A 20061-nucleotide genomic window follows, 5' to 3' on the forward strand; every position below is an offset into this window, starting at 1 on the left:
GATCTTTTTTAGAACATTTTTTTTTCGAAATTAATATACCTTGTATTGTTAAACTATTTTTCTTTTGTTTTTTTTACTCTATGACTAGTTTAATGAAAATGTGATTGACACTTTTATTAGCACATGTTTAATTATTGGAACACATCAACTTATGTTACCCTTTTAACGTATAAAAGTAACCCTTTTCATGCATAAAAGTAACCCTTTTCATGCATAAAAGTGACCCTTTTCATGCATAAAAGTTATCCTTTCTATCCACTAAATCAACCTTTTCTTTGGAAATAGTTACCCTTTCTATTAATAAAAGTTAACCTTTTTATCAATAAAAGTTACCCTTTTCATGCATAAAAGTTACACTATCTACCCACAAAAGTATACCTTATCATGTATAAACTTATTATTTCTACCCACAAAAGTAACCCTTTTTATGCTACAAAGTAAACCTTTTTATGCATGAAAGTGACCCTTTTCATGCATAAAAGTTATCCTTTCTATCCACTAAATCAACCTTTTCTTTTCTAATAGTTACCCTTTCTGTTAATAAAAGTTACCCTTTTATCACTAAAAGTTATCCTTTTCATGCATAAAACCCCTGACCCTTTTATTTTACAGAAAAAAGTGTCCCTTTTCATGAATAGAAGTGACCCTTTTTCTACATAAAAGTGACCCTTTTCATTGCTAAAATTACCATTTCTAACAATAAAATCTACCTTTTTCTTGCTTAAAAGTTACCCTTTCTATAAATAAAAGTTACCCTTTCTATAAATAAAAGTTACCCTTTTCTGCATAAAAGTTACACCATAAAAAACATAAAAATAAATCTTTTAATTACTTTATGTATTCACATACATCAGTATTCCAAAAACAACTAAAGACTTTAAACTAAGTTTAATTACATCATTAAACTTAATGTATGCACATACATTAAGTTTTTTCATTGTTAAAAAAACCCCCTGAACTAATCAGCTAACAACTATCAATTATTTCACTATTTAGAAGGAGTAAACTTTTTTGCCCTTTTTCCTTTGTTCTTTTCCTCTTCTCCCTCTGCCTTTGCTTCTGCTTCTGCTGCCATTTTTCTTTCTTCTGTTTCTCTCTTCTTCTTTGCAGCAATTGCAGCCTTTAATCTTTCTTCAATTCCATTGACATAAGCAGGATCTTTCTTCTTCTCATTGAACTTGTGTAATTCTGACAACACATCGTTCCTAGATTCATTCAAATCACACAGTACCAGTGTGGTACAGATCTCTCCTCGTAAAAATTTCCTTCCATTAATCTCAAAACAGCAAAAAAAAATAAAAATTATCAATATGTAATTAATAAAAGCATTAGAAAGGAAAAAACTACAGAAACTATATAGATAATTATTGTTTTGAGATCATTGAATTTGAACGATTCACCAACAAAATGGAGCATGTGATACATGACAAAGACCCCACAGTCCAAATTGTCAACTTTTTCTTTTCTCCATTCCAACTCAACAACTTCAAAACCATAAGAAGGTAGCTGAGAACTCTTTGGATGATTTCTTTTGCCAAGAAAAGCACCCATTTGAACACACTGACATAAAATATAAAAGTTTAGAATACATTAAATTAAAAAAAGTTAAAATGGAAACAATGAATCAACAGTAACATAACAAAAAAAAACAAACATAAACATACCATCTTTGAACACAATTCTTTTGTATAAACAAGAGCAGAATCAGTCCAGATAATGTTGTTAAGATAATATACCAACTCTTTTGTATGATCAATAACATACAAAATATAGTGATTCTCAATAAGAACAGGAAAATAGATCTGAAACAGCAAAATTAAAGAGATTTAAACAGAGCAGATCATAAAGAGAACTCTTTTAAATTTATTACATTAAGTTTAGAATAAAAATACCATATCAGCATCCATTATATTACATTTTGGATTCTCATAGCTAACCCAACCTTCCCATATGTCGTGCAAATCCTTAACAGCACTAGATATGTTACCTTTGCCAATATTGTCACAAACATGCAAGAATGAAAACTATTAAAGTATAAGATCTCAATAATATATATATATATAAAGTAAATGTGTTAAGATATAAAAAAGGGAATGAAATAACTTACACTCTGCCTAACACTAAAGAAGAATTTTCGAGGACCAGTAGCTTGAAAACATGCTTTCTCATTCAAATACAGACAGAAGCAATCAATAACGCACCATCGAATCCTGAGTGGAGCAACAAGGGACACCATGTCTTCTCTTGGAATTAGAAAGTTCATTCCAAAAGTAACAAGGCTTTCACTGAAACAATAAAAAATAAGATCAACATTAAAAAAAAAATATAAGAAAAAAAAACAGATAAAAAAATAATTATAATAAAAAAGGACACTTAACTTCCTATCCATTGAAACATCCTTCAACAAACAATAATCGAGAATTTCCAAATGTAACTGAGGCAAATTCTTGAAAATCCGAGCATTGCTCTTTACAAAAAGAGTTACAAAAGGCACCTGCACACCTACATGTCCACAGTCCAGAGAGCATAGAGATTTATTTTCTCTGAGTCGAGGAGGTTCATTTTGATCAATATGCCCGACAGGAATATTTTGAGTAGGACCAGGAATGATAGCAGAAGGTCCAGAACCATTAAGGCCTTCATTAACTATTTTTCCATGACCATTGTCATCATCCTTAGGAATATTTTCATTGAAACCTTGTGCAGGTTCTTTTTCAGGAACAAAATCTTTGTTACCTTCTGTAGGTTCATAAAAACTGCGAAACATATCATGTACAGACTTCATTTTATTACACTCATCAATTAAACCATCTAAAATCTTCAAATAATGAGGATCAGAGAGTAGCAGTTTAGTTTGAGAAACTGAAACAAAATCATCAGAAGATAATGAAACACTTCTGCGAGAAGTAATCAGATCATTCAAGGTTTGAAAACCAGTTGACTGAACAAATAATAAAACATCCATATTTATTTTAAACAAAAGAAACGTTTCATGAACAACCTACAAACATATGAACAATGAAAAAAAAAATATTACAAATAAAAATAATAAAATAAGTAGGAAATCTGAATATATGCTAAAAGTGACCCTTTTAAATGCATAAACTGACCCTTTTAAATGAAAAAAGTTACCCTTTTGTATGAATAAAGTAACCCTTTTAACTTAATATTGAAGATAACTTTAATGCAACTAAAGGGTAACTTCGGTGCAAATAAAGGGTAACTTTGGTACACAAAAAAGGTAACTTTTGTACACAAAAGGGTAACTATTGTACACAAAACGGTAACTTTTGTACACAAAAAAGGGTAACTTTTGTACACAAAAAGGATAACTTTTGTAAACAAAAAGCAATAATAACTAAACATATAAGAAAACAGAACACTTACATCAGTTGAAATTTTTTTAATTTCTTCATCGGTCATAATACCTTCTGGAAGCTCAAATGCAACAATGCGACCAGTGGTACCACTTGTAGAAGGACCCTTATCATAACCCAAAGTAGGAGCTGGCTTAAAAACAGTTCCCCTAAAATTAAGCTGTGACACAGGATATGTAATAGTATCCAATGGTCCCTGCCCATAACCACCAGCTTTGATCTCTAACTTAATTCGCTTCTTAATCTTTACATCCGTCCAATGTTGAATTAAAGGAAGAGTACTACTTTCCTTTTCACCTTGAAAATTTAGACGATGAAAATACATAATTTGCAAAGCCAGCAAACAACCACTAACATTTTGAGCATTTTCATCATCCTTATACTTCTGAACAACCTTCTTTAACTTTTTTAAAACATATGAACACCAATCAAAAGTTTTAATTTCATCAACTTTTTCAACAGCTTTCAGCAACTTCAATGAAACAGTTCTATTAGTACTAGGAGCTAAAAAGCTAGACATAGCTTGAAGAACAAAACACCTCTTAAATTCTTCCCCTCCATCAACCAAATCAACCATCCTAGACTCCAATTTTGACAAATGAAGAGGTTGCTTACCAGAAAGACCATAATCAGATCTCCATGCCTGAATGATACGTTTATCTACACTTTCATCTTCAGAATTTTTATTAAGTTCAGGAACACAAATATCACTCAAAGGCAAGCAAAACACATCGCATATATCATTTCTAGTAACAAAAAAATCTTTACCAGTAGCGATGGTAAACATGCAGCTACCAGCATTGAAGTTTTCAACAAGCCAAGGTAGCATTTGACGATTAAGAGTTTTCAATTTAAGAGGTAATAAACCTCCAAAACCAATTTCTTCAACAACTTGTTTTTGCTCAGGACTAAAGTTCTGCAGCAATATTTCCAATGAATAGGGTCTACATCTTACAATGATTCTTCTTTGCTCCCTAAATAGAAAAAAAAAGAAAGAAAATGTAACTAAAACAATATAAAAGAAAAACAAAATATAATTAAAAATGTAATAAAAAAATATGTATACTTACATAAAAGATTCAGAATCAGATTCAGAAAGCATTTCATAATCAGAATCTTCCACTGTATTAGCTTTCTTAGGTACAATTTTGGCCTTCTTAGGAACTATTTTGGCCTTCTCAGACTCTGGTTTGTCACTCTCAGGAATTTTCCCAGCCTTTTTAGATACTGCTTTGCTCTTCTCAGGAGCTATCTGGGTCTTTTTTGGTACTGGTTTAGGCTTAGCAGGCTCTTTAGGCTTTCCTTTTCCTTTTGTAGGCTTTTTATAACGATAACCACCTATTGAACCACCTGTATTTAATTATTAAAGTAATATAAATACAAATTCAGAAATTACTCATGGAAAAATATAGAATAATGTGCACAAATGACACTTTTAAATGCATAAAGTGACCCTTTTAACAGCACAAAGTAGCCCTTTTAACAGCACAAAGTGACCCTTTTAACATCACAAAGTGACCCTTTTAACAGCATAAAGTGACCTTTTTAACAGCATAAAGTGACCCTTTTGTATGCAAAAAGTGACCCTTTTATATGCAAAAAGTGACCCTTTTTTTTGCAAAAAGTGACCCTTTTAACTGAAAAAGTTAATCATTTAACAACATATAGTGACTCTTTTAACAGCATAAAGTCACCCTTTTAACATCATAAAGTGAACATTGTCAAAACATATAAATGACACACATGTCTATTACTCAAACACAATGAGCAATGCATATATGCATGTTAATCAAACACAGATGCACAAACACAATGCGAATATGCTTATTATACACATAATCTAACTAAAACATAAAACCTAAACAAATAATCAGTTTAATTAGCATTCTCTGACTAAAACCTAACATACAAAATTTGAAGAATAATAAGCAAAATTTTGAATCAATTATATACAATGAACAATAAAATAAAGCAAAATTAAACATAATAACTTCATAATTCAAATTCAATTATCATAATATGCATAAAAAATCAACTGAAAACTATAAAAAATAACATGCACTACTAATTCGACATATATAAGCGAAATTTCAATTGAAAAATTTGAAAAAATGATGAAAAATTTAAGTAAACACACCTTCTTCAGCATCTACAGCCTTCTTTGTAATCTTCTTCTTCACCATTGCAGAATCAACACTACGAAAATCGAAAACAAAATCAAAATCAAAAAACCTAAAAATCGAAGAATCAAAACAATTTAAACTAACAAAAATCTCAAAAAAATAAGTCAACGAACCTGAATTAAGCAAATAACAACTTCACCAGTGAAAAAGAAGAAAGAAAAAGCTCGAAAATCAACAATGGAGGAGAGAGAAAACGCTCGAAATCGCCAGTTACTTGCTTTTTAGAGAGAGAAAAACGAAGAGAGAGAAAGCTATAGTGAATGAATGAAGAGAGAAACGTTCTATTTCTTTCTTTATTTTGGCAATCATTAGGAAGCACGTGCCAAACCCACTAAATTGGCAGTTGATGCTTGTCCAAAAATTCCGCCATTCATTAAATTAATGAACACCGGTTTTTTTTAAAAAATTTGTGATTAAAATAATTATGAAAACACTAGCTACCTATTGCTACTGCTACACCACTAATGGCGGAGGAAGAATTTGCTACTCCACTGCCGTCGTGGCACTAGAGTACCAGACGTCTGCACCCTTCCTTTGGCCTCCATCACTCCGTCTGACCATCTAATTGTCCACCGTAACTTATTACTCATATCTGAATATTGAATTTTAGAATTTTCAATTTCTTTTTCTCCATGAGTTTTTGCCTATGTTGGGTTTATTTTGTGCTTGAATTAGGTGTTTTTGTTAATTAATTTATCAAATTAGTTTTGGTGTTGCTTAAAATTGATGACTTGTTAATTATTCTTCACAATTAGGGTTTCAAATTCATGGAAATTTGGGAAGTTATAATTTGGCATTTCTAATTATTTAGTTAGAAATTAATATTTTAATGAGGATTGTATTGTTTGACAAATTGAGAATTGTTGAATTCAAACTAACTATGGTGACAATTGAATACTTGAATTGTTTGTTAAATTGAGAATATAATTTAAGTTCTTTATTGTTTATTATTTGTATAATTAACCTGGGTAATTTTTACAAAATTGGATTGTTTAATCTTATTAAAATTGTGATTTAAGTTTCGAAATGAAAAGGAGAAAATTGGGTGGATATAACAAGTTTCTTTAGTAAGTAAAATAAGGGGACTCAATTTTTTCGTTTCCAATGGTCTTTTTTAAGGGGGTCCCACATGTTAACCAAGGTACTCAGTTTTTAACTTACCTTTGGTTAACTTTATGCCGGAACATGCCGTTAAGTATCTAAAAGGTGAAAAAAAACTTAGAGTACTCAAAAGGTGAAAAATGGAAAAAGATAGTATCTACTTTTATACTTAAATTTGAAAAAACCCAGTAGTTACTCAATGCATATTTTTTTACTAAATACAAATTCTTATGTGGCTGATTACAGTGTGTAGCTAGCTATCATGGGGGTTACTTTCTTAGTGTTATAGATAGAAGTTATTTGATCAATGTTACATGAGTTACTTGGTCAGTGTTATAAGGGTTACTCAATTTTTATTATAGGAGGTTACTTTTTTTTTTTTTTAGTAGAAGAAAAAGGAATTTCATTAATAAAATATCGCCAAACGGCACTTACATATAATTCTTAAGAAATCAAGAATTCCAGCACAAGTACACACCTTAAAACTAAATACATCGTAGGATTGATTAACAATCGCCTTTATAAAAAACTTCATCTAAAGCAATACAATCTATGAGTTCGCACTGATTCGGCTTGAAATCCACGGATGCGTAGTCTTTTGAGTGAAAATATTCATGTGGTCCTCCGGATTCTTGTAGACAATATGAAACCCTAGATCTTCAACTCTTACCATAGAAACATAAAAAGAAAATATCATCATCTCAAGGATGAGATCTGTTTACTATTGAAAGCAAACGGTCACATAGTGTGGCCAGCTGCACACAAATCGCGCTATTAATTGAATTGTCTCCAATCATCAATATTTTTTTTTTGAAAAAAATGTGAATGAGATAATCCAATAAGATTTCACATTATTATGTTTATTCTTACGAAAATTCACTACAAATAAACAATATGTAACGTTTCCGTAGTCCAAAATTTTCACATGCTAAAATTAAATTTAATTATATGATTTAAACACAAATTTTTAAATAAAATAATTAGAAAGTAAATTTCATAACGCTTAATATACTACCTAAAATAAATACCGTTATCAGTGGCGAATATATAACCGGGGGGACAACAATTAAACGTCGCATCATTTGAAAAAAATATATATATATATAAAATTAAACATAACGAAAGGTTTATAGTTAAAATTTTACAAATAAAAAATCGACAATTTATAATTAGTCCTGCAATTCAAAAAAAGATGGAAAAAGTACATAAAGTTTAATATTAAAATATAATTGCATCCTTCGAGTCTTCATATTTTGAAATCGATTAATGATTTTTTTCATCAGGAACGTGTAAGAACACTTGCTTCTCAATAAAAGTGACCAAACAATCATTCGTAAATTGGTCACCCATGTTGTTTCACAACTTACTTTTGACATGTATCGTTGTGGAGAATACTCTTTCAACACTTGCCGTAGCAACAGGGAGAATCAACATCAACTTGATAAGCAAATATACAAGAGGTTATGTCTTATCCTTCTTGGTATTAACAAGCATCATGGAAAGAGAGTTAAGATCACACAAATTTTGAAATCTCTCATCATTGTGCATAATCCATGAATATATCAAGTTGACCTTCAAGTGTCATCAAATCAAAACTTGAAAATTCTTCGGGATAAAAAGAGGCAAGTTTGAGTACCTTTTCTTTGTCAAAAGATGAGAAGTTATCTTTAGAACTTAAGCAAGACATACAAGCAAGTAACTCCATGCTTCTCTCACTGAATCGATTATCGAGCTCTTGAAGATGCAAATCAATCACCCCCAAAAATATTTTAACTCGAAAATGATGTAGATTTGTTGCCTTTTCGACAAAGCGTCGTGATCTCCTAGCATCCATAGTGGGAACATCAATGCCATGTTTAGTGCAAAATAAAGTAACTTTGTATAAGAGAGTCTCCCACCCTTGTTCCCTCATTTTTTGCAACACACTTTTTGTGAAAGTAACTAGTTCCATGGCATTTACAATATCTTGCTCCCTTATTTGCAAAGCAATACACAAATCATTAGTGTAACTAAAAATAGTCAACATCAAGTAAGCAACAAAAATAAAATCAAATGACTCTAATTGTCCTAAAACAATTCGAGCTATAGACTTATCTTCTGATGCACCATGTTTCCCAATGTGAACAAGTACCTTAACAATTGTAGAAAACAAGCGGATGACATTTACAAGACACTTGTAACGAGATCCCCAACGAGTATCTTTGGGCCTCTTCAAACCACTCTTGATCCAAACCTGATCCACTGAAATTTTCCCCCACTTCCAATGCTTGAGTAACTTCTTGAGCTTGAATATTACGAATCATTTCTCTTCTCTTGAAAGAAACTCCAACAACATTAAACAAGTTTGAAAGTATTTCAAAAAGCCAACCACAACTATCATTCCTTTTAGTAACGGCAACTAGTGCTAGTTGAAGTTGATGAGCAAAACAATGTATACAGTAGGCTTTTGGAGTATAATTCATAATTAAAGTCTAAAGGTCATTTATTTCACCCTTCATATTACTAGCCCCATCATTCCCCTTGCCCTCTTATCATAGATGGACTCAATGAATATTCCAAAAGTAGTGACATCATTGCATCTTTAAGAGATAAAGCGGTAGTATCATCAACATGAACAATACCTAAAAATCTCTCCATTACCTTTCCACTATTTCTATCAACAAAGCGCAAAATAAGAGCTAGTTGCTCTTTTTGGGACACATCACTTGACTCATCGGCCAACATAGCAAAGTAATCATCACCAAGCTCTTCAATTATGCACTTAATCGTTTCTTTTGCACAACAATTAATAATGTTTTGTTTTGGATCGGGGGAGAAGTCATTTGACAATTTCTAGGTGCATTTTCAAGAGTATGATCACCTACTTCCTTAACCTTATCTCCTAACCATTTCAATAGCTCAATGAAATTACCCCTATTATGAGACTCATCACTTTCATCATGGCCACGAAATGTCAAACCTTGCCCCAAAAGAAACCTCAAAAAAATTAAAGATGCATTCAAACGAATATAATATTCATTTTTAATCACCTCACTTGCCTTTTCAAGCATATTCACAATTGATTTATTTTTCCCATCTTTTAAATTCACATACTTCTCATAAGAAAGATTATGAGTACTCTTAATTCCACCAACATGCTTCTCAAATCGTTCTAGTTTATTCCATTTCCTAAACCCTCCATCAACAAATGCATCACCTCCCATATTATTTTAAAATTCACCTTTGAACAAATAACATACAAAACAAAATACGACATCTTTTTCAATGCTATACTCAAGCCAATCCCATTTGTTGAACCAATTCACACTAAAACGATGCAAACCTCCTACTTGTCTTTGAGGGAAGTTGTGAGTTTTTGGTTGACAAGGTTTTTTAGAATATAAGCTCTCCTTACTGCATTTTTTTGATTTGGGGGATAATCCATTATATTCATTCTTTTTCCCGGATCATGGGGAAGTAGTTAACATCATATATCAATTCTTCCTCCTCCAGTGGTACATTACTAGTACTTGTAACACCACCATTTTCTACAATATTTTCTTGAGTTTCGGGGGAGGTAAATGAAGTACGTGGGTTCATTTCCTTGAGATTTCATTCTTTTAAACATGAATTGTCGAAGATCGGGTTGTTTTGACATGTCCTAATTTAATCATTAAGAATGCAAACAATGAATCAATAATAATTCAATTACCATCGTATATTCAAATCATACAATCCGAATAACCAAACAATTTAACACAAATAACAAGTTATAAAGTGAACAATTTGCCAACCCTAACTAAACATTGGAATTCAAACAATTAACAATTAGAAAATTAGGATTTAAACAATTAACACTTTAAAAAAATTGGCACTTAAACAATTAAAATATAATAAGATTTAGGGTTTAGAGGGTTAATTTATAATTAGAAGTTACTTAATATGAATTTGGGGAAAAATCAAAGAAAAATTGATTGTTGGTGTGCCGTCGGTGGGGTGTCAGTCAGCGTCAGCCGTCAGGTGTTCGCCGGCGTCAGACATGGTCTTGTCAGTCGTCACAACGTCACTCGTGTCTCGTGCTTCGTGGTCCACTGGTCCCGTGGAGTACAGTAGTGGTCTAGAGGAATTGTAAAAGACTTAATATTTTTTAAAATTTTCAAGTTTGTCTTTTAGTATTTTTTATTCTTTATATTATTTGTCTTATATACATGTGATGTGACTTAACTTTCTTGTACCTTGTGTGTGTTTTGCAAGTTTGATGTTTTATTTCAAAGTGGGGGATAGCTGTCCTCCCTTGTACCCCTCTCCCTCCGCCACTGACCGTTATCATGTTAGAGATTTTTTCCTAACCATTAATTATGCATACGTTAGAGATTTTTTCAAAAACATTAATTATATACACGTAAATTACACAAAATTCCTTCGGTATTGATAGAAAAAGACAACTTTATCTCTTGATAAACATCAAATGTATTTCAAGAGGATTAACCTATGCAAGCATGTACAGTTGAGCATGGTCTAGGCTAGAATTAGGGCTAGTTAGGCACACTACGAAATGGATCGAACATAACACAACATGCACTCCAATGGAGCATGGGTTATGCCTGGACATCTTTAAAAAGATTCAATTTCATTTATAAATTTAATTCACCAGCTCCGGGCTTAGAGATTCAAGTTCAAAAACAAAACATTTTAGAATCCGAGGCAAAAGTTATTATTATTGAACGAAAGATTTGTCCTAGCTTAGTCGAAATCTAAGGCAAGCTTTTGATTGTTTTAAGAATCAAAGTTTTTCTCATTTGTTCAAATGATGGGAGTTCAATGCCTATATATAGGGATTCATGTTTCTAAGGTGGAATATTTCTAAAGGGTTTTATACATTACATTATCATAAACGTTTTGGCCTTTATAGGAATCTTGTATACAAAGAGCTTCTACATAATTCCATAAAAGATATCTCTAAAAATTACAAAATACTTTTAAACAATTTCCATCTCGACTTTCCTACATAAAATTAAAACACCCTATTTCCTTCCAAAGCACTCTAACCCTTACTTGGAACATTAACCTCAGTGGACCCCTAAGTTTGAGTTTATTTTAAGCATGTTTGGCTCATCCAAGTGATGCATTAATATGATACCATGAAACATGTATTCATTGTGACTCAACTGTCGAAAGAAAATTCAAAAGTAAAGTTCTTTATTAGGTATGTTGTTCCTAGCAGTCCATGTGCACACCCTAGGCCACGATACCATTTTCATTTCCATTGACCTATTCAATGTGCATTGGATGTGGGAGACAACTAGTTTTTTTTTTCGTAAGAGTAATGTAAAAGATTGCAAATGAATTCTTTTGATATAGCACCTTTAATTTACAATTTCTTTTAATTATCATTGTTTATTAAAAAGCTCAAGCATCTGACCATTCATGATTTATGATTTGAAATAGCTACTCATCTTCTATAGTACTCCCTCCGTTATTAAATACTTTCTCTATTTCTTCATGCGCTGAGTTTTACGAGACATTGGAGAAAGTAATAAAATTTAGAGATAGTAGGGTTAGTGGAAGGTAAATTGGAGGAGAGAGAACCTAAAAGTAGTAGAATTGGGTCTCATCACTAGTTGAGAGAAATGAATTAAAAATTATAAAAACTTTCCAAATAAGGAAATGGAACAAGTATTGAAAAACGGCCGCAAAAGGAAAGTGGAGCAAGTATTTAAAAACGGAGGACTATACCACAAGGTGAGTAGCTATTTCAAATGAAAATTTTATATACACCTAAAGTACTAATGAACAAACAATCATCAAAATTAGAAAAAAAATTTCTCACTTTACAACTTGGTGTATATAAGAAATTAAGAAACCCCATTTTGTATTACACAAATTTATTGCTTGTTTTTTTAATTGGTGGCGAATCTAGTATTTTTGATAAATGAGTTTAAAATATTGAAATTTGACACCTAATCAATTAAATTTATGAATGTAAATCATTATATATATATATATATATATATATATATATATATATATATATATATATATATATATATATATATATATATAGGGTCAAATGAAAAGCTCCTTAAAATAAGAAGATGAGAAGGATTTTATGTGCATAATTTTTGTATTGAATGTACATATTTTTTGAACTGAATGTGCAAAAAAAATTAACCCACATTAAATTTAATGTGCATAAATTTTGAACATAAGTGAATATTTTCGGAATTTCCAGAAAATTCAAATTTTTTATTTGTTTGAAAATCAATTTTGCACATTTACTGAAAAAATCATGCATATTTCATCCTTCTCATTTTAAGAAACTTCTCATTGGATCCTTTGTATCTTTATAAAAATTTATATAAAAAGAAATTTATGACCAATATTAAAAACATAAAGGATATGATAAAAAGGGACCGAGACGGTAGTAATAACGTTTTAAAAAGAGTGAAAATGAATAAAACTATAACAATTATTGTTGATTACTAATTGAAAATTATTATCTTAATTAATCTAATTTTCTTCAAAAATAAAATCTTAACCAATCTAATTGAAATAAATATGAATGACAAAAGAAAATTTTATTGATCAATACTAATCTTCTTAAACAATAAAAAAAAATGGGAAAAAAATCAATGGTTGGTAAGGGTTTTGAACCCCCACCTCCTGACTGCACAAAAACCCCTTAGAGCATAGCCAATAGATGTCCAAGCTAATGGTGGTCATCATATTTTTTTATTACTTTCTCTCTCTTCCACCTCATTTATGCCCAACTCTCATGTCCATACACTCATAATGGTTTCCCTTTAATTTTGTGGGCATTGATTCTCTTTTCCTTCCATTTCTCACGCGAGCCCCCGTCAATTAAAAACAAAAAAAACTAAACCACCTCTCTTTGTTAGACAAGTGACGAAATGCCACTGAATGCCCACACTCAACAAATGGTCGTGGCCATGACCTGGTCATAAACCATTTCTTACCAAAAGTACAACTTTTTCATATTTTAATCTTTATTTATTTTTCTCTCTAGTCATGCCCACCCAAAATGGGTAAACATTGGCTATAATCTTAGAACACTCTCACTCATGGGCATTTTTTTGCCCATGAGGAGAAAATAGTTATAAAAAGGTTAAAACTGTTTCCCACTCATAGGCATTAAAAAAAATGCCCATGAGGAAAACCTCAAATGCCCATAGCAATGACAACATTTATTATTTGCTACAGTAGCGTGGACCATGGAACTAAATAAGCAGAAAAAAAAGCTATATATATTTTACAAAATAATGTGACGATGCTAATGTTTGAGAGAGAAAAATAGGAGGGAGAATGGTGTGGGGGTTTTTAAGCCCATGAGTGTGAGAAATTATTAAATAAAATGTCCATGAGAAAAAGTGGAAAAGAGGAGTGAAAAGTGTGTGAGAGAGAATGACATTTTTTTATTTTCCCATGAGTGAGGCTCTGTTCTTTTGAGCTTCCGGGCAGAGCAGAGTAGAGAAGAGCAAAGTAGAGTAGATTTTGGCATTATTAATAATACTATTATTAATTATTATTATATTATTATTATTACTTTATTATTATTATTATTATTATTATTATTATTATTATTATTATTATTATTATTATTATTATTATTATTATTATTATTATTATTATTATTATTATTATTATTATTATTATATCTCAAAACCATACAGAGTTATACAACCTATAGAAAATTAGTGGGAAGCCCAACCTATAGAAAATTAGTGGGAAGCCGAAATACAATCTGGGCCCCTACTCCTCTAGCTATAGAAAAGTCGATCCTAGTAAAGATACGAGCTGCAGCACGCGCCCCAATATCCTGAGTATTCGAGAACTTCTGGATTCGCTTAAGCAATGCAACAATCTCCTTTTCTAACTCCTTAAAAGAAGAGAAAGAGAAAGGAAAGAAGCCAAAAGTCATACAACTGACGTAGGGAAAACGTAGGTCGTTTTCTAATCTCCCCTAGAGCCAAACAAATTTATAATCACTTAACAAACCTAAATACAAGTATAGAGGTAAGTCAAGGGTCGAACCTAAAGGAACGGTAATGTTCAAGCACTCTCAATTATGCGCCTAAGCTAGGTCGAAGTCAAAGGTAAGAGGTAACACTAACAACTAACAAAACAAACAACCAAACAAATAAAACACTAGGAATGGGGATCAACAAGTAATCATGACAATTGCAACAACTTGGGAAGATCATGCCAATCAAAGGTAGTGAAGACTAATGATAAGAGCTATTAATTGAAATCAAAGAGGTGTCTCCTAATCGTTAACCTAGGGTTCACTATGAATAACAAACTAAGAGAATCACAATCCAAACCAATCGTGAATTGCAATTCCTAAATCAATTGGTCGTGTCATTAGAAATTACAATGCAATCTAGCATAATTCTCATGGCCTAATCGAATTACACACATGAAAACCTTCATTAATCACTTTAATCTAAACAATCATCGACACAATTCCCCAATTAATCATAATCAATCAATCATACAAGTTTCACTCAATTCCTAGCCAAACAACTACTCAAGAATCATCATCTATCAACAAACAACTAAAGAAATCAAGAATCAACAAAATATCAAGAACAATTACACTATCAAGAATCAGACATCAAAATTAAACCAAACAAACATGAAATTGAACAAAACAATAAAGAGGAGAGAGAGTGATAAATCCTTATTGATTGATAATGGGGATCTTCAATACAATTGTCATCTTGAATCTTCAATATCTATAATAACCATTGAAATCCCTCACTTTCTCTCTCTAAAACCCACTCCTAAAACTAACCCTAGATCTAGAGAGAGAAGCTCTCAACCTAAGCTAAAATATGAGATCTAAAATTGGATTCTAATTCTCTCTAAAAAGTTGTTCTTCTAATTTTACCCCAAAAATAGGTATTTATATTTACAAAGATAAAATAAAATAAAATAAAAGAGAAAAGAAAACAAAAGAAAAGTAAATGTAAAATAAAATAAAATAAATAAGAAAATATAAAGAAAGTAAAAAGAAAATGAAATAGAAAATAAAAGGAAAATTAAAAAGAGAGTTAAAAGAAGTAAGAATCGAAATCAAGACTAGGGATGTCAATGGGGTGGGTCGGGGCGGATGTTGGCCTTCCCATCCCCACCCCCACCCCCACCCACACCCAAAATTTTCATCCCCATCCTCGTCCCCATCCCCGCGGCGGGTCCAAAATTCATCCCCATCCCCGCCCCGGCGGGTACAATTCCAAAACCATCCCTGCCCCACCCTCCACTTGGATATCCATCCCCACCTAAGACCTGCCTAATCCCCACCTAAGATCCACCTCCCAATACACAATCCAACATATTTAATACTACGTATAAATTACAACAAATAAAATTATTATTAATAATACACACTTTTTTTAGTTATAAAATTAGTGTATTACAAATTATTATATCTACTATTTTATTTACATATTTTTTTATACATAAAATAGTATAAAAGTATATAATTTTGTTTTATAAAATATGTATATATGGGTGTAAGGCGGGGATAAGGCGGGTACGAAGTGGGGCGGGTACAATGTAAAATCCACCCCCGCCCCATCACCCATGGCGGGTATAATTTTTATCCCCATCCCCGCCCCACCACCCACCAAACCAAGACCCATCCTCGCCCCGCTAGGGCGGGGATGGGGCAGGTCTCCTACTTGACCCGCCCCACTGACATCCCTAATTAGGACTTTGATATTTAGCTGCTTCCTAACAATGGGAAATAATCCCATGCTTCGCACATCATCACCGCAAATTGTCACAGCTGTTCAATCATCAAATTCCATCAAGATCAACGACCAAAGTCAAACCCACCTGTGCACACGCGTAAAAGGGTCTTCGCGTGCGCACTTAGGGGTCGAATAGGCTACCGGCGCGCGGTTGTTGTTGTGGAGAAGTCGATGGTGATTGGTGTGGCTGGTAGCTGCGGTTTACGTGAGGTGATGGTTGTTGTTTTGGCATGATGGTGGTCAAGGATGTGCAATTGGTGGCCGATTTTAGGAGTTTTGGTGCTGAAAGTGGAGCAGGGGCTGCGCATTCAAGCTGCGGGATGCTAGTGGTGAAGTTGGCGGTGTTTGCGGCTGGAAGGTGGTGGTTACTGCGGCTGTTGTGTTGAGGGAGTTGCTTGGAGTTGTTGTTGCTTAAATGGGAGAGGAAGCGAGGTGCGTGAGTGAAGAGGAGTTGCGTGAGATTGAAGCGAGGTAAGAGTGGTTGTTGAGAGTTAGAGGTTGTTGCAGTGCTGCTCGTCTGCGCTCTCAAGCATCAAGCTCGTGTGATGCTCACGAGTAAGGCAGCCCAGTTCGAGAAATCTACACTAAATGGGCGCATATCAAGATGGATAGTTAATTTAGCCCAGTTCGATGTAAGATTCATGCCTCAAAAAAGCTATCAAAGGATTTGTGGTTTCAGATTTTCTAGCGGATTTTCCAATAGAAGATCCAACGCCAATACACGACAATGAATTTCGAGACGAAGACCTGATGGTCACAGAAGATGACACTTGGACCCTATACTTCGATGGAGCCTCAAACCAAAAGGGATGTGGCGTTGGAGTATTACTAGTATCACCTAAGGAGGAGCATGTTCCAATCTCCATAAAGCTAGATTTCAACGTTACCAACAACGCTGCTGAATACGAAGCATGCGTGGTGGGCCTTGAAAAAGCTTTGGCATTGGGAGTAAAGAAATTATGAATATTCGGAGGCTCTTCATTGATCGTCAACCAGATTTCTAAAAGATGGAAATTAAGGAGCGAAAGTCTAGCCCCTTACCAAACTTATCTGGAAACTCTCACTAATCAGTTAGAAAAGGTAGAATACACGTATCTACCTAGAGAGGAAAATCAATTTGCTGATGCCTTGGAAAGACTAGCCTCAATGGTTAGGATTCCTACGGAAATCGAGCAAATGCCTCTAACTATAGAAAAAAGGCATAAACCGACTTATATTCAAGCTATAGAAGATGATAAAGTGATCCAAGATGAAGAAGAAGAAGAGGAAGAACCATGGTATACGGATATACTTAATTATGTCACCAAAGGAGAATACCCTCCTCATGCTGACAAAAGAGCCAAACGAGCATTAAGACTCTTGGCTTCCCAATACGTACTCATAAACAACGAGTTACATAAAAGGGTACCTAAGGGTCGAGCTCTCTTATGTGTAGGAAAAAGGATGCTCAAAGAGCAATGAGGATAGTCCACGAAGGCATTTGTGGAACTCATGTGAATGGAAAAATGCTAGTCCAAAAGATAATGTGAGAAGGATACTATTGGACTACCATGAATAGGGATTGTCATCAATATGTAAAAGGATGCCCTTTACGCCAATTTACGCCAATTTACAACATGTTTCTCCATCTCTACTCTACACCTACACTTCACCATGGCCATTCTCTACATGGGGAATTGACATTATTGGTAAAATTACTCCCCTAGGAACAAGAGGTCATGAATACATCCTAGTAGCAATTGATTACTTCACAAAGTGGGTCGAAGCACAATCATATGCTAAACTCACTGCAAAACATGTAACACTCTTTATTGAAAGAAATATTATTTGTCCATATGGAGTCCCACATGAAATGATAAGTGACAATGGAACTCACTTTCAAGCTGAGTGTGAAGAATTGTTACAAAAATATGGCATTCAACACCACCATTCTTCTCCTTATAGACCTCAAGAAAACGGAGCGGTTGAAGCGGCTAATAAAAATCTAAAGAATATCATCGAGAAAATGACATAAAATTACAAGGATTGGCCTGACAAACTCCATTTCGCACTGTGGGGTTATCGCACGTCAATTCGCACATCAATAGGAAATACCGTACAACCTGTAGAGCTAGAGATACCATCTCTACGCATTGCATTAGAAAGTAAACTCGATGAAGTTGAATGGACTAGGGCGAGATATGAGGGGATAATTCTACTTGATGAAAAACGACTAGAAGCTCTACATCATACTCAATGCTATCAAACTCGTAAGGCTAGGCATTTTAATAAGAAGGTCAAGACAAGAAACATCAAAGTAGGAGACTTGGTGTTAAAAGCACTAAGGAAGAATGTTTTATATCCAAGGGGAAAATTCAGGCCTAATTAGTCTGGACCCTACATTGTAAAAACAATCCTATCATGAGGTGTAGAAAAATTAAGTGATAGGGATGGCAATGAATTCTCGAACATCACAAATCTTGACCAACTTAAAAAGTACTACCCATAATTACTTGAGTAGGACACTCAAGAGAGCTACGTTTGACCTGATTCCTTAAGAAATGATACGTAGCAACCCTTTAGGTGCGACCACTTTACTTTTTGCAAACCTCGCATCCCAGACTTAAAAATAAATTCGACAGAATTTCGACGAAGCATCGGCGTCACAGAAAAAGTTCCGTCGGTAGCCGATTAACCTTAGCGCCAGACGACAGTGTTTCTCGTCTGACGCCAGACTGCCTAGACCTGGCAAATGGGTCATTCGGGTCGAGTATGGGTCGGGTCATTTCGGGTCAAAAGGTTATCGGGTCACGTTCGGGTCGGGTCGGGTCATTTCAGGTTTCGGGTTGATTACGGATCGATTGATAATCGGGTCGGGTCGGGTATCGGGTCAACACTTCGGGTCGGGTCAAGTTTGGGTTGGGTCAGGTCAGCTCGGGTCGGGTCAATTTTCAGGTCCAATTTTTGGGTCAACTTCGGGTTAGGTAAACTTCTAGTCGAGTCATATTCGGGTAATTCATTAGGTTAAATTCAACTCTGTATATATATATATATATATATATATATATATATATATATATATATATATATATATTTATTTATTTATTGACGAAAAACTCACTATATTTATTAAGGCTATTTTTTTCATGGATTATAGTAATTGTTTGACTTTTATTAACCTTTTTTTTTGTGTTTAGACTGAAAATCACTTTCAAGATCTCCTGAAACTAAGAGGGATGCTCTAACTAATTGAGTTATACCTCACTCTCTCATTGATCTTAGTTTTAATACATACTCTTATTATCATTGTCATTGTTGTAATAATTTCTTTGAATTATTCTTATACTCCCTCCGTTCCAAATTACTCTTAACGATTTGACATTTTGCACTATTCACACATCTCACTTTGACCATCTTTTTTAGCTATGATATGAAAGTCAATGTAGTCATGTAAGATGTTGTTGGGCCTATTTTAATGTATAATTTCCTAATATAAACTTTTTATAACTTATATAATTATTTACTAAAAGAAGTTAAAGGTCGGGTAATTTTCGGGTCGGGTCAACTTCGGGTTGGGTCATTTTGGGTTTCGGGTCAAGGTCGGGTCAGTTTCACTTCGGGTCGGGTATGGGTCGGGTCGGGTTAATTCGGGTTTTGGGTCAACTT

General features: G+C 33.4%; 1 protein-coding gene across 1 annotated transcript; it reads right to left on the bottom strand.

Annotated features, from left to right (window-relative positions):
• Positions 1–8198: 8198 nt before the first annotated feature.
• Positions 8199–9123, bottom strand: LOC110737319. The gene is made up of 2 exons (XM_021917678.1): positions 8879–9123; positions 8199–8670 (listed from the first exon to the last, which is right to left on the bottom strand). Exons 1-2 carry the CDS (start codon positions 9121–9123, stop codon positions 8199–8201), a joined length of 717 nt encoding a protein of 238 aa, XP_021773370.1.
• Between the last annotated feature and the right edge of the window lie 10938 nt (positions 9124–20061).

The sequence above is a fragment of the Chenopodium quinoa genome, unplaced genomic scaffold (genome assembly GCF_001683475.1).
Source record: "Chenopodium quinoa cultivar QQ74 unplaced genomic scaffold, ASM168347v1, whole genome shotgun sequence".
Classification (NCBI taxonomy): domain Eukaryota; kingdom Viridiplantae; phylum Streptophyta; class Magnoliopsida; order Caryophyllales; family Amaranthaceae; genus Chenopodium; species Chenopodium quinoa.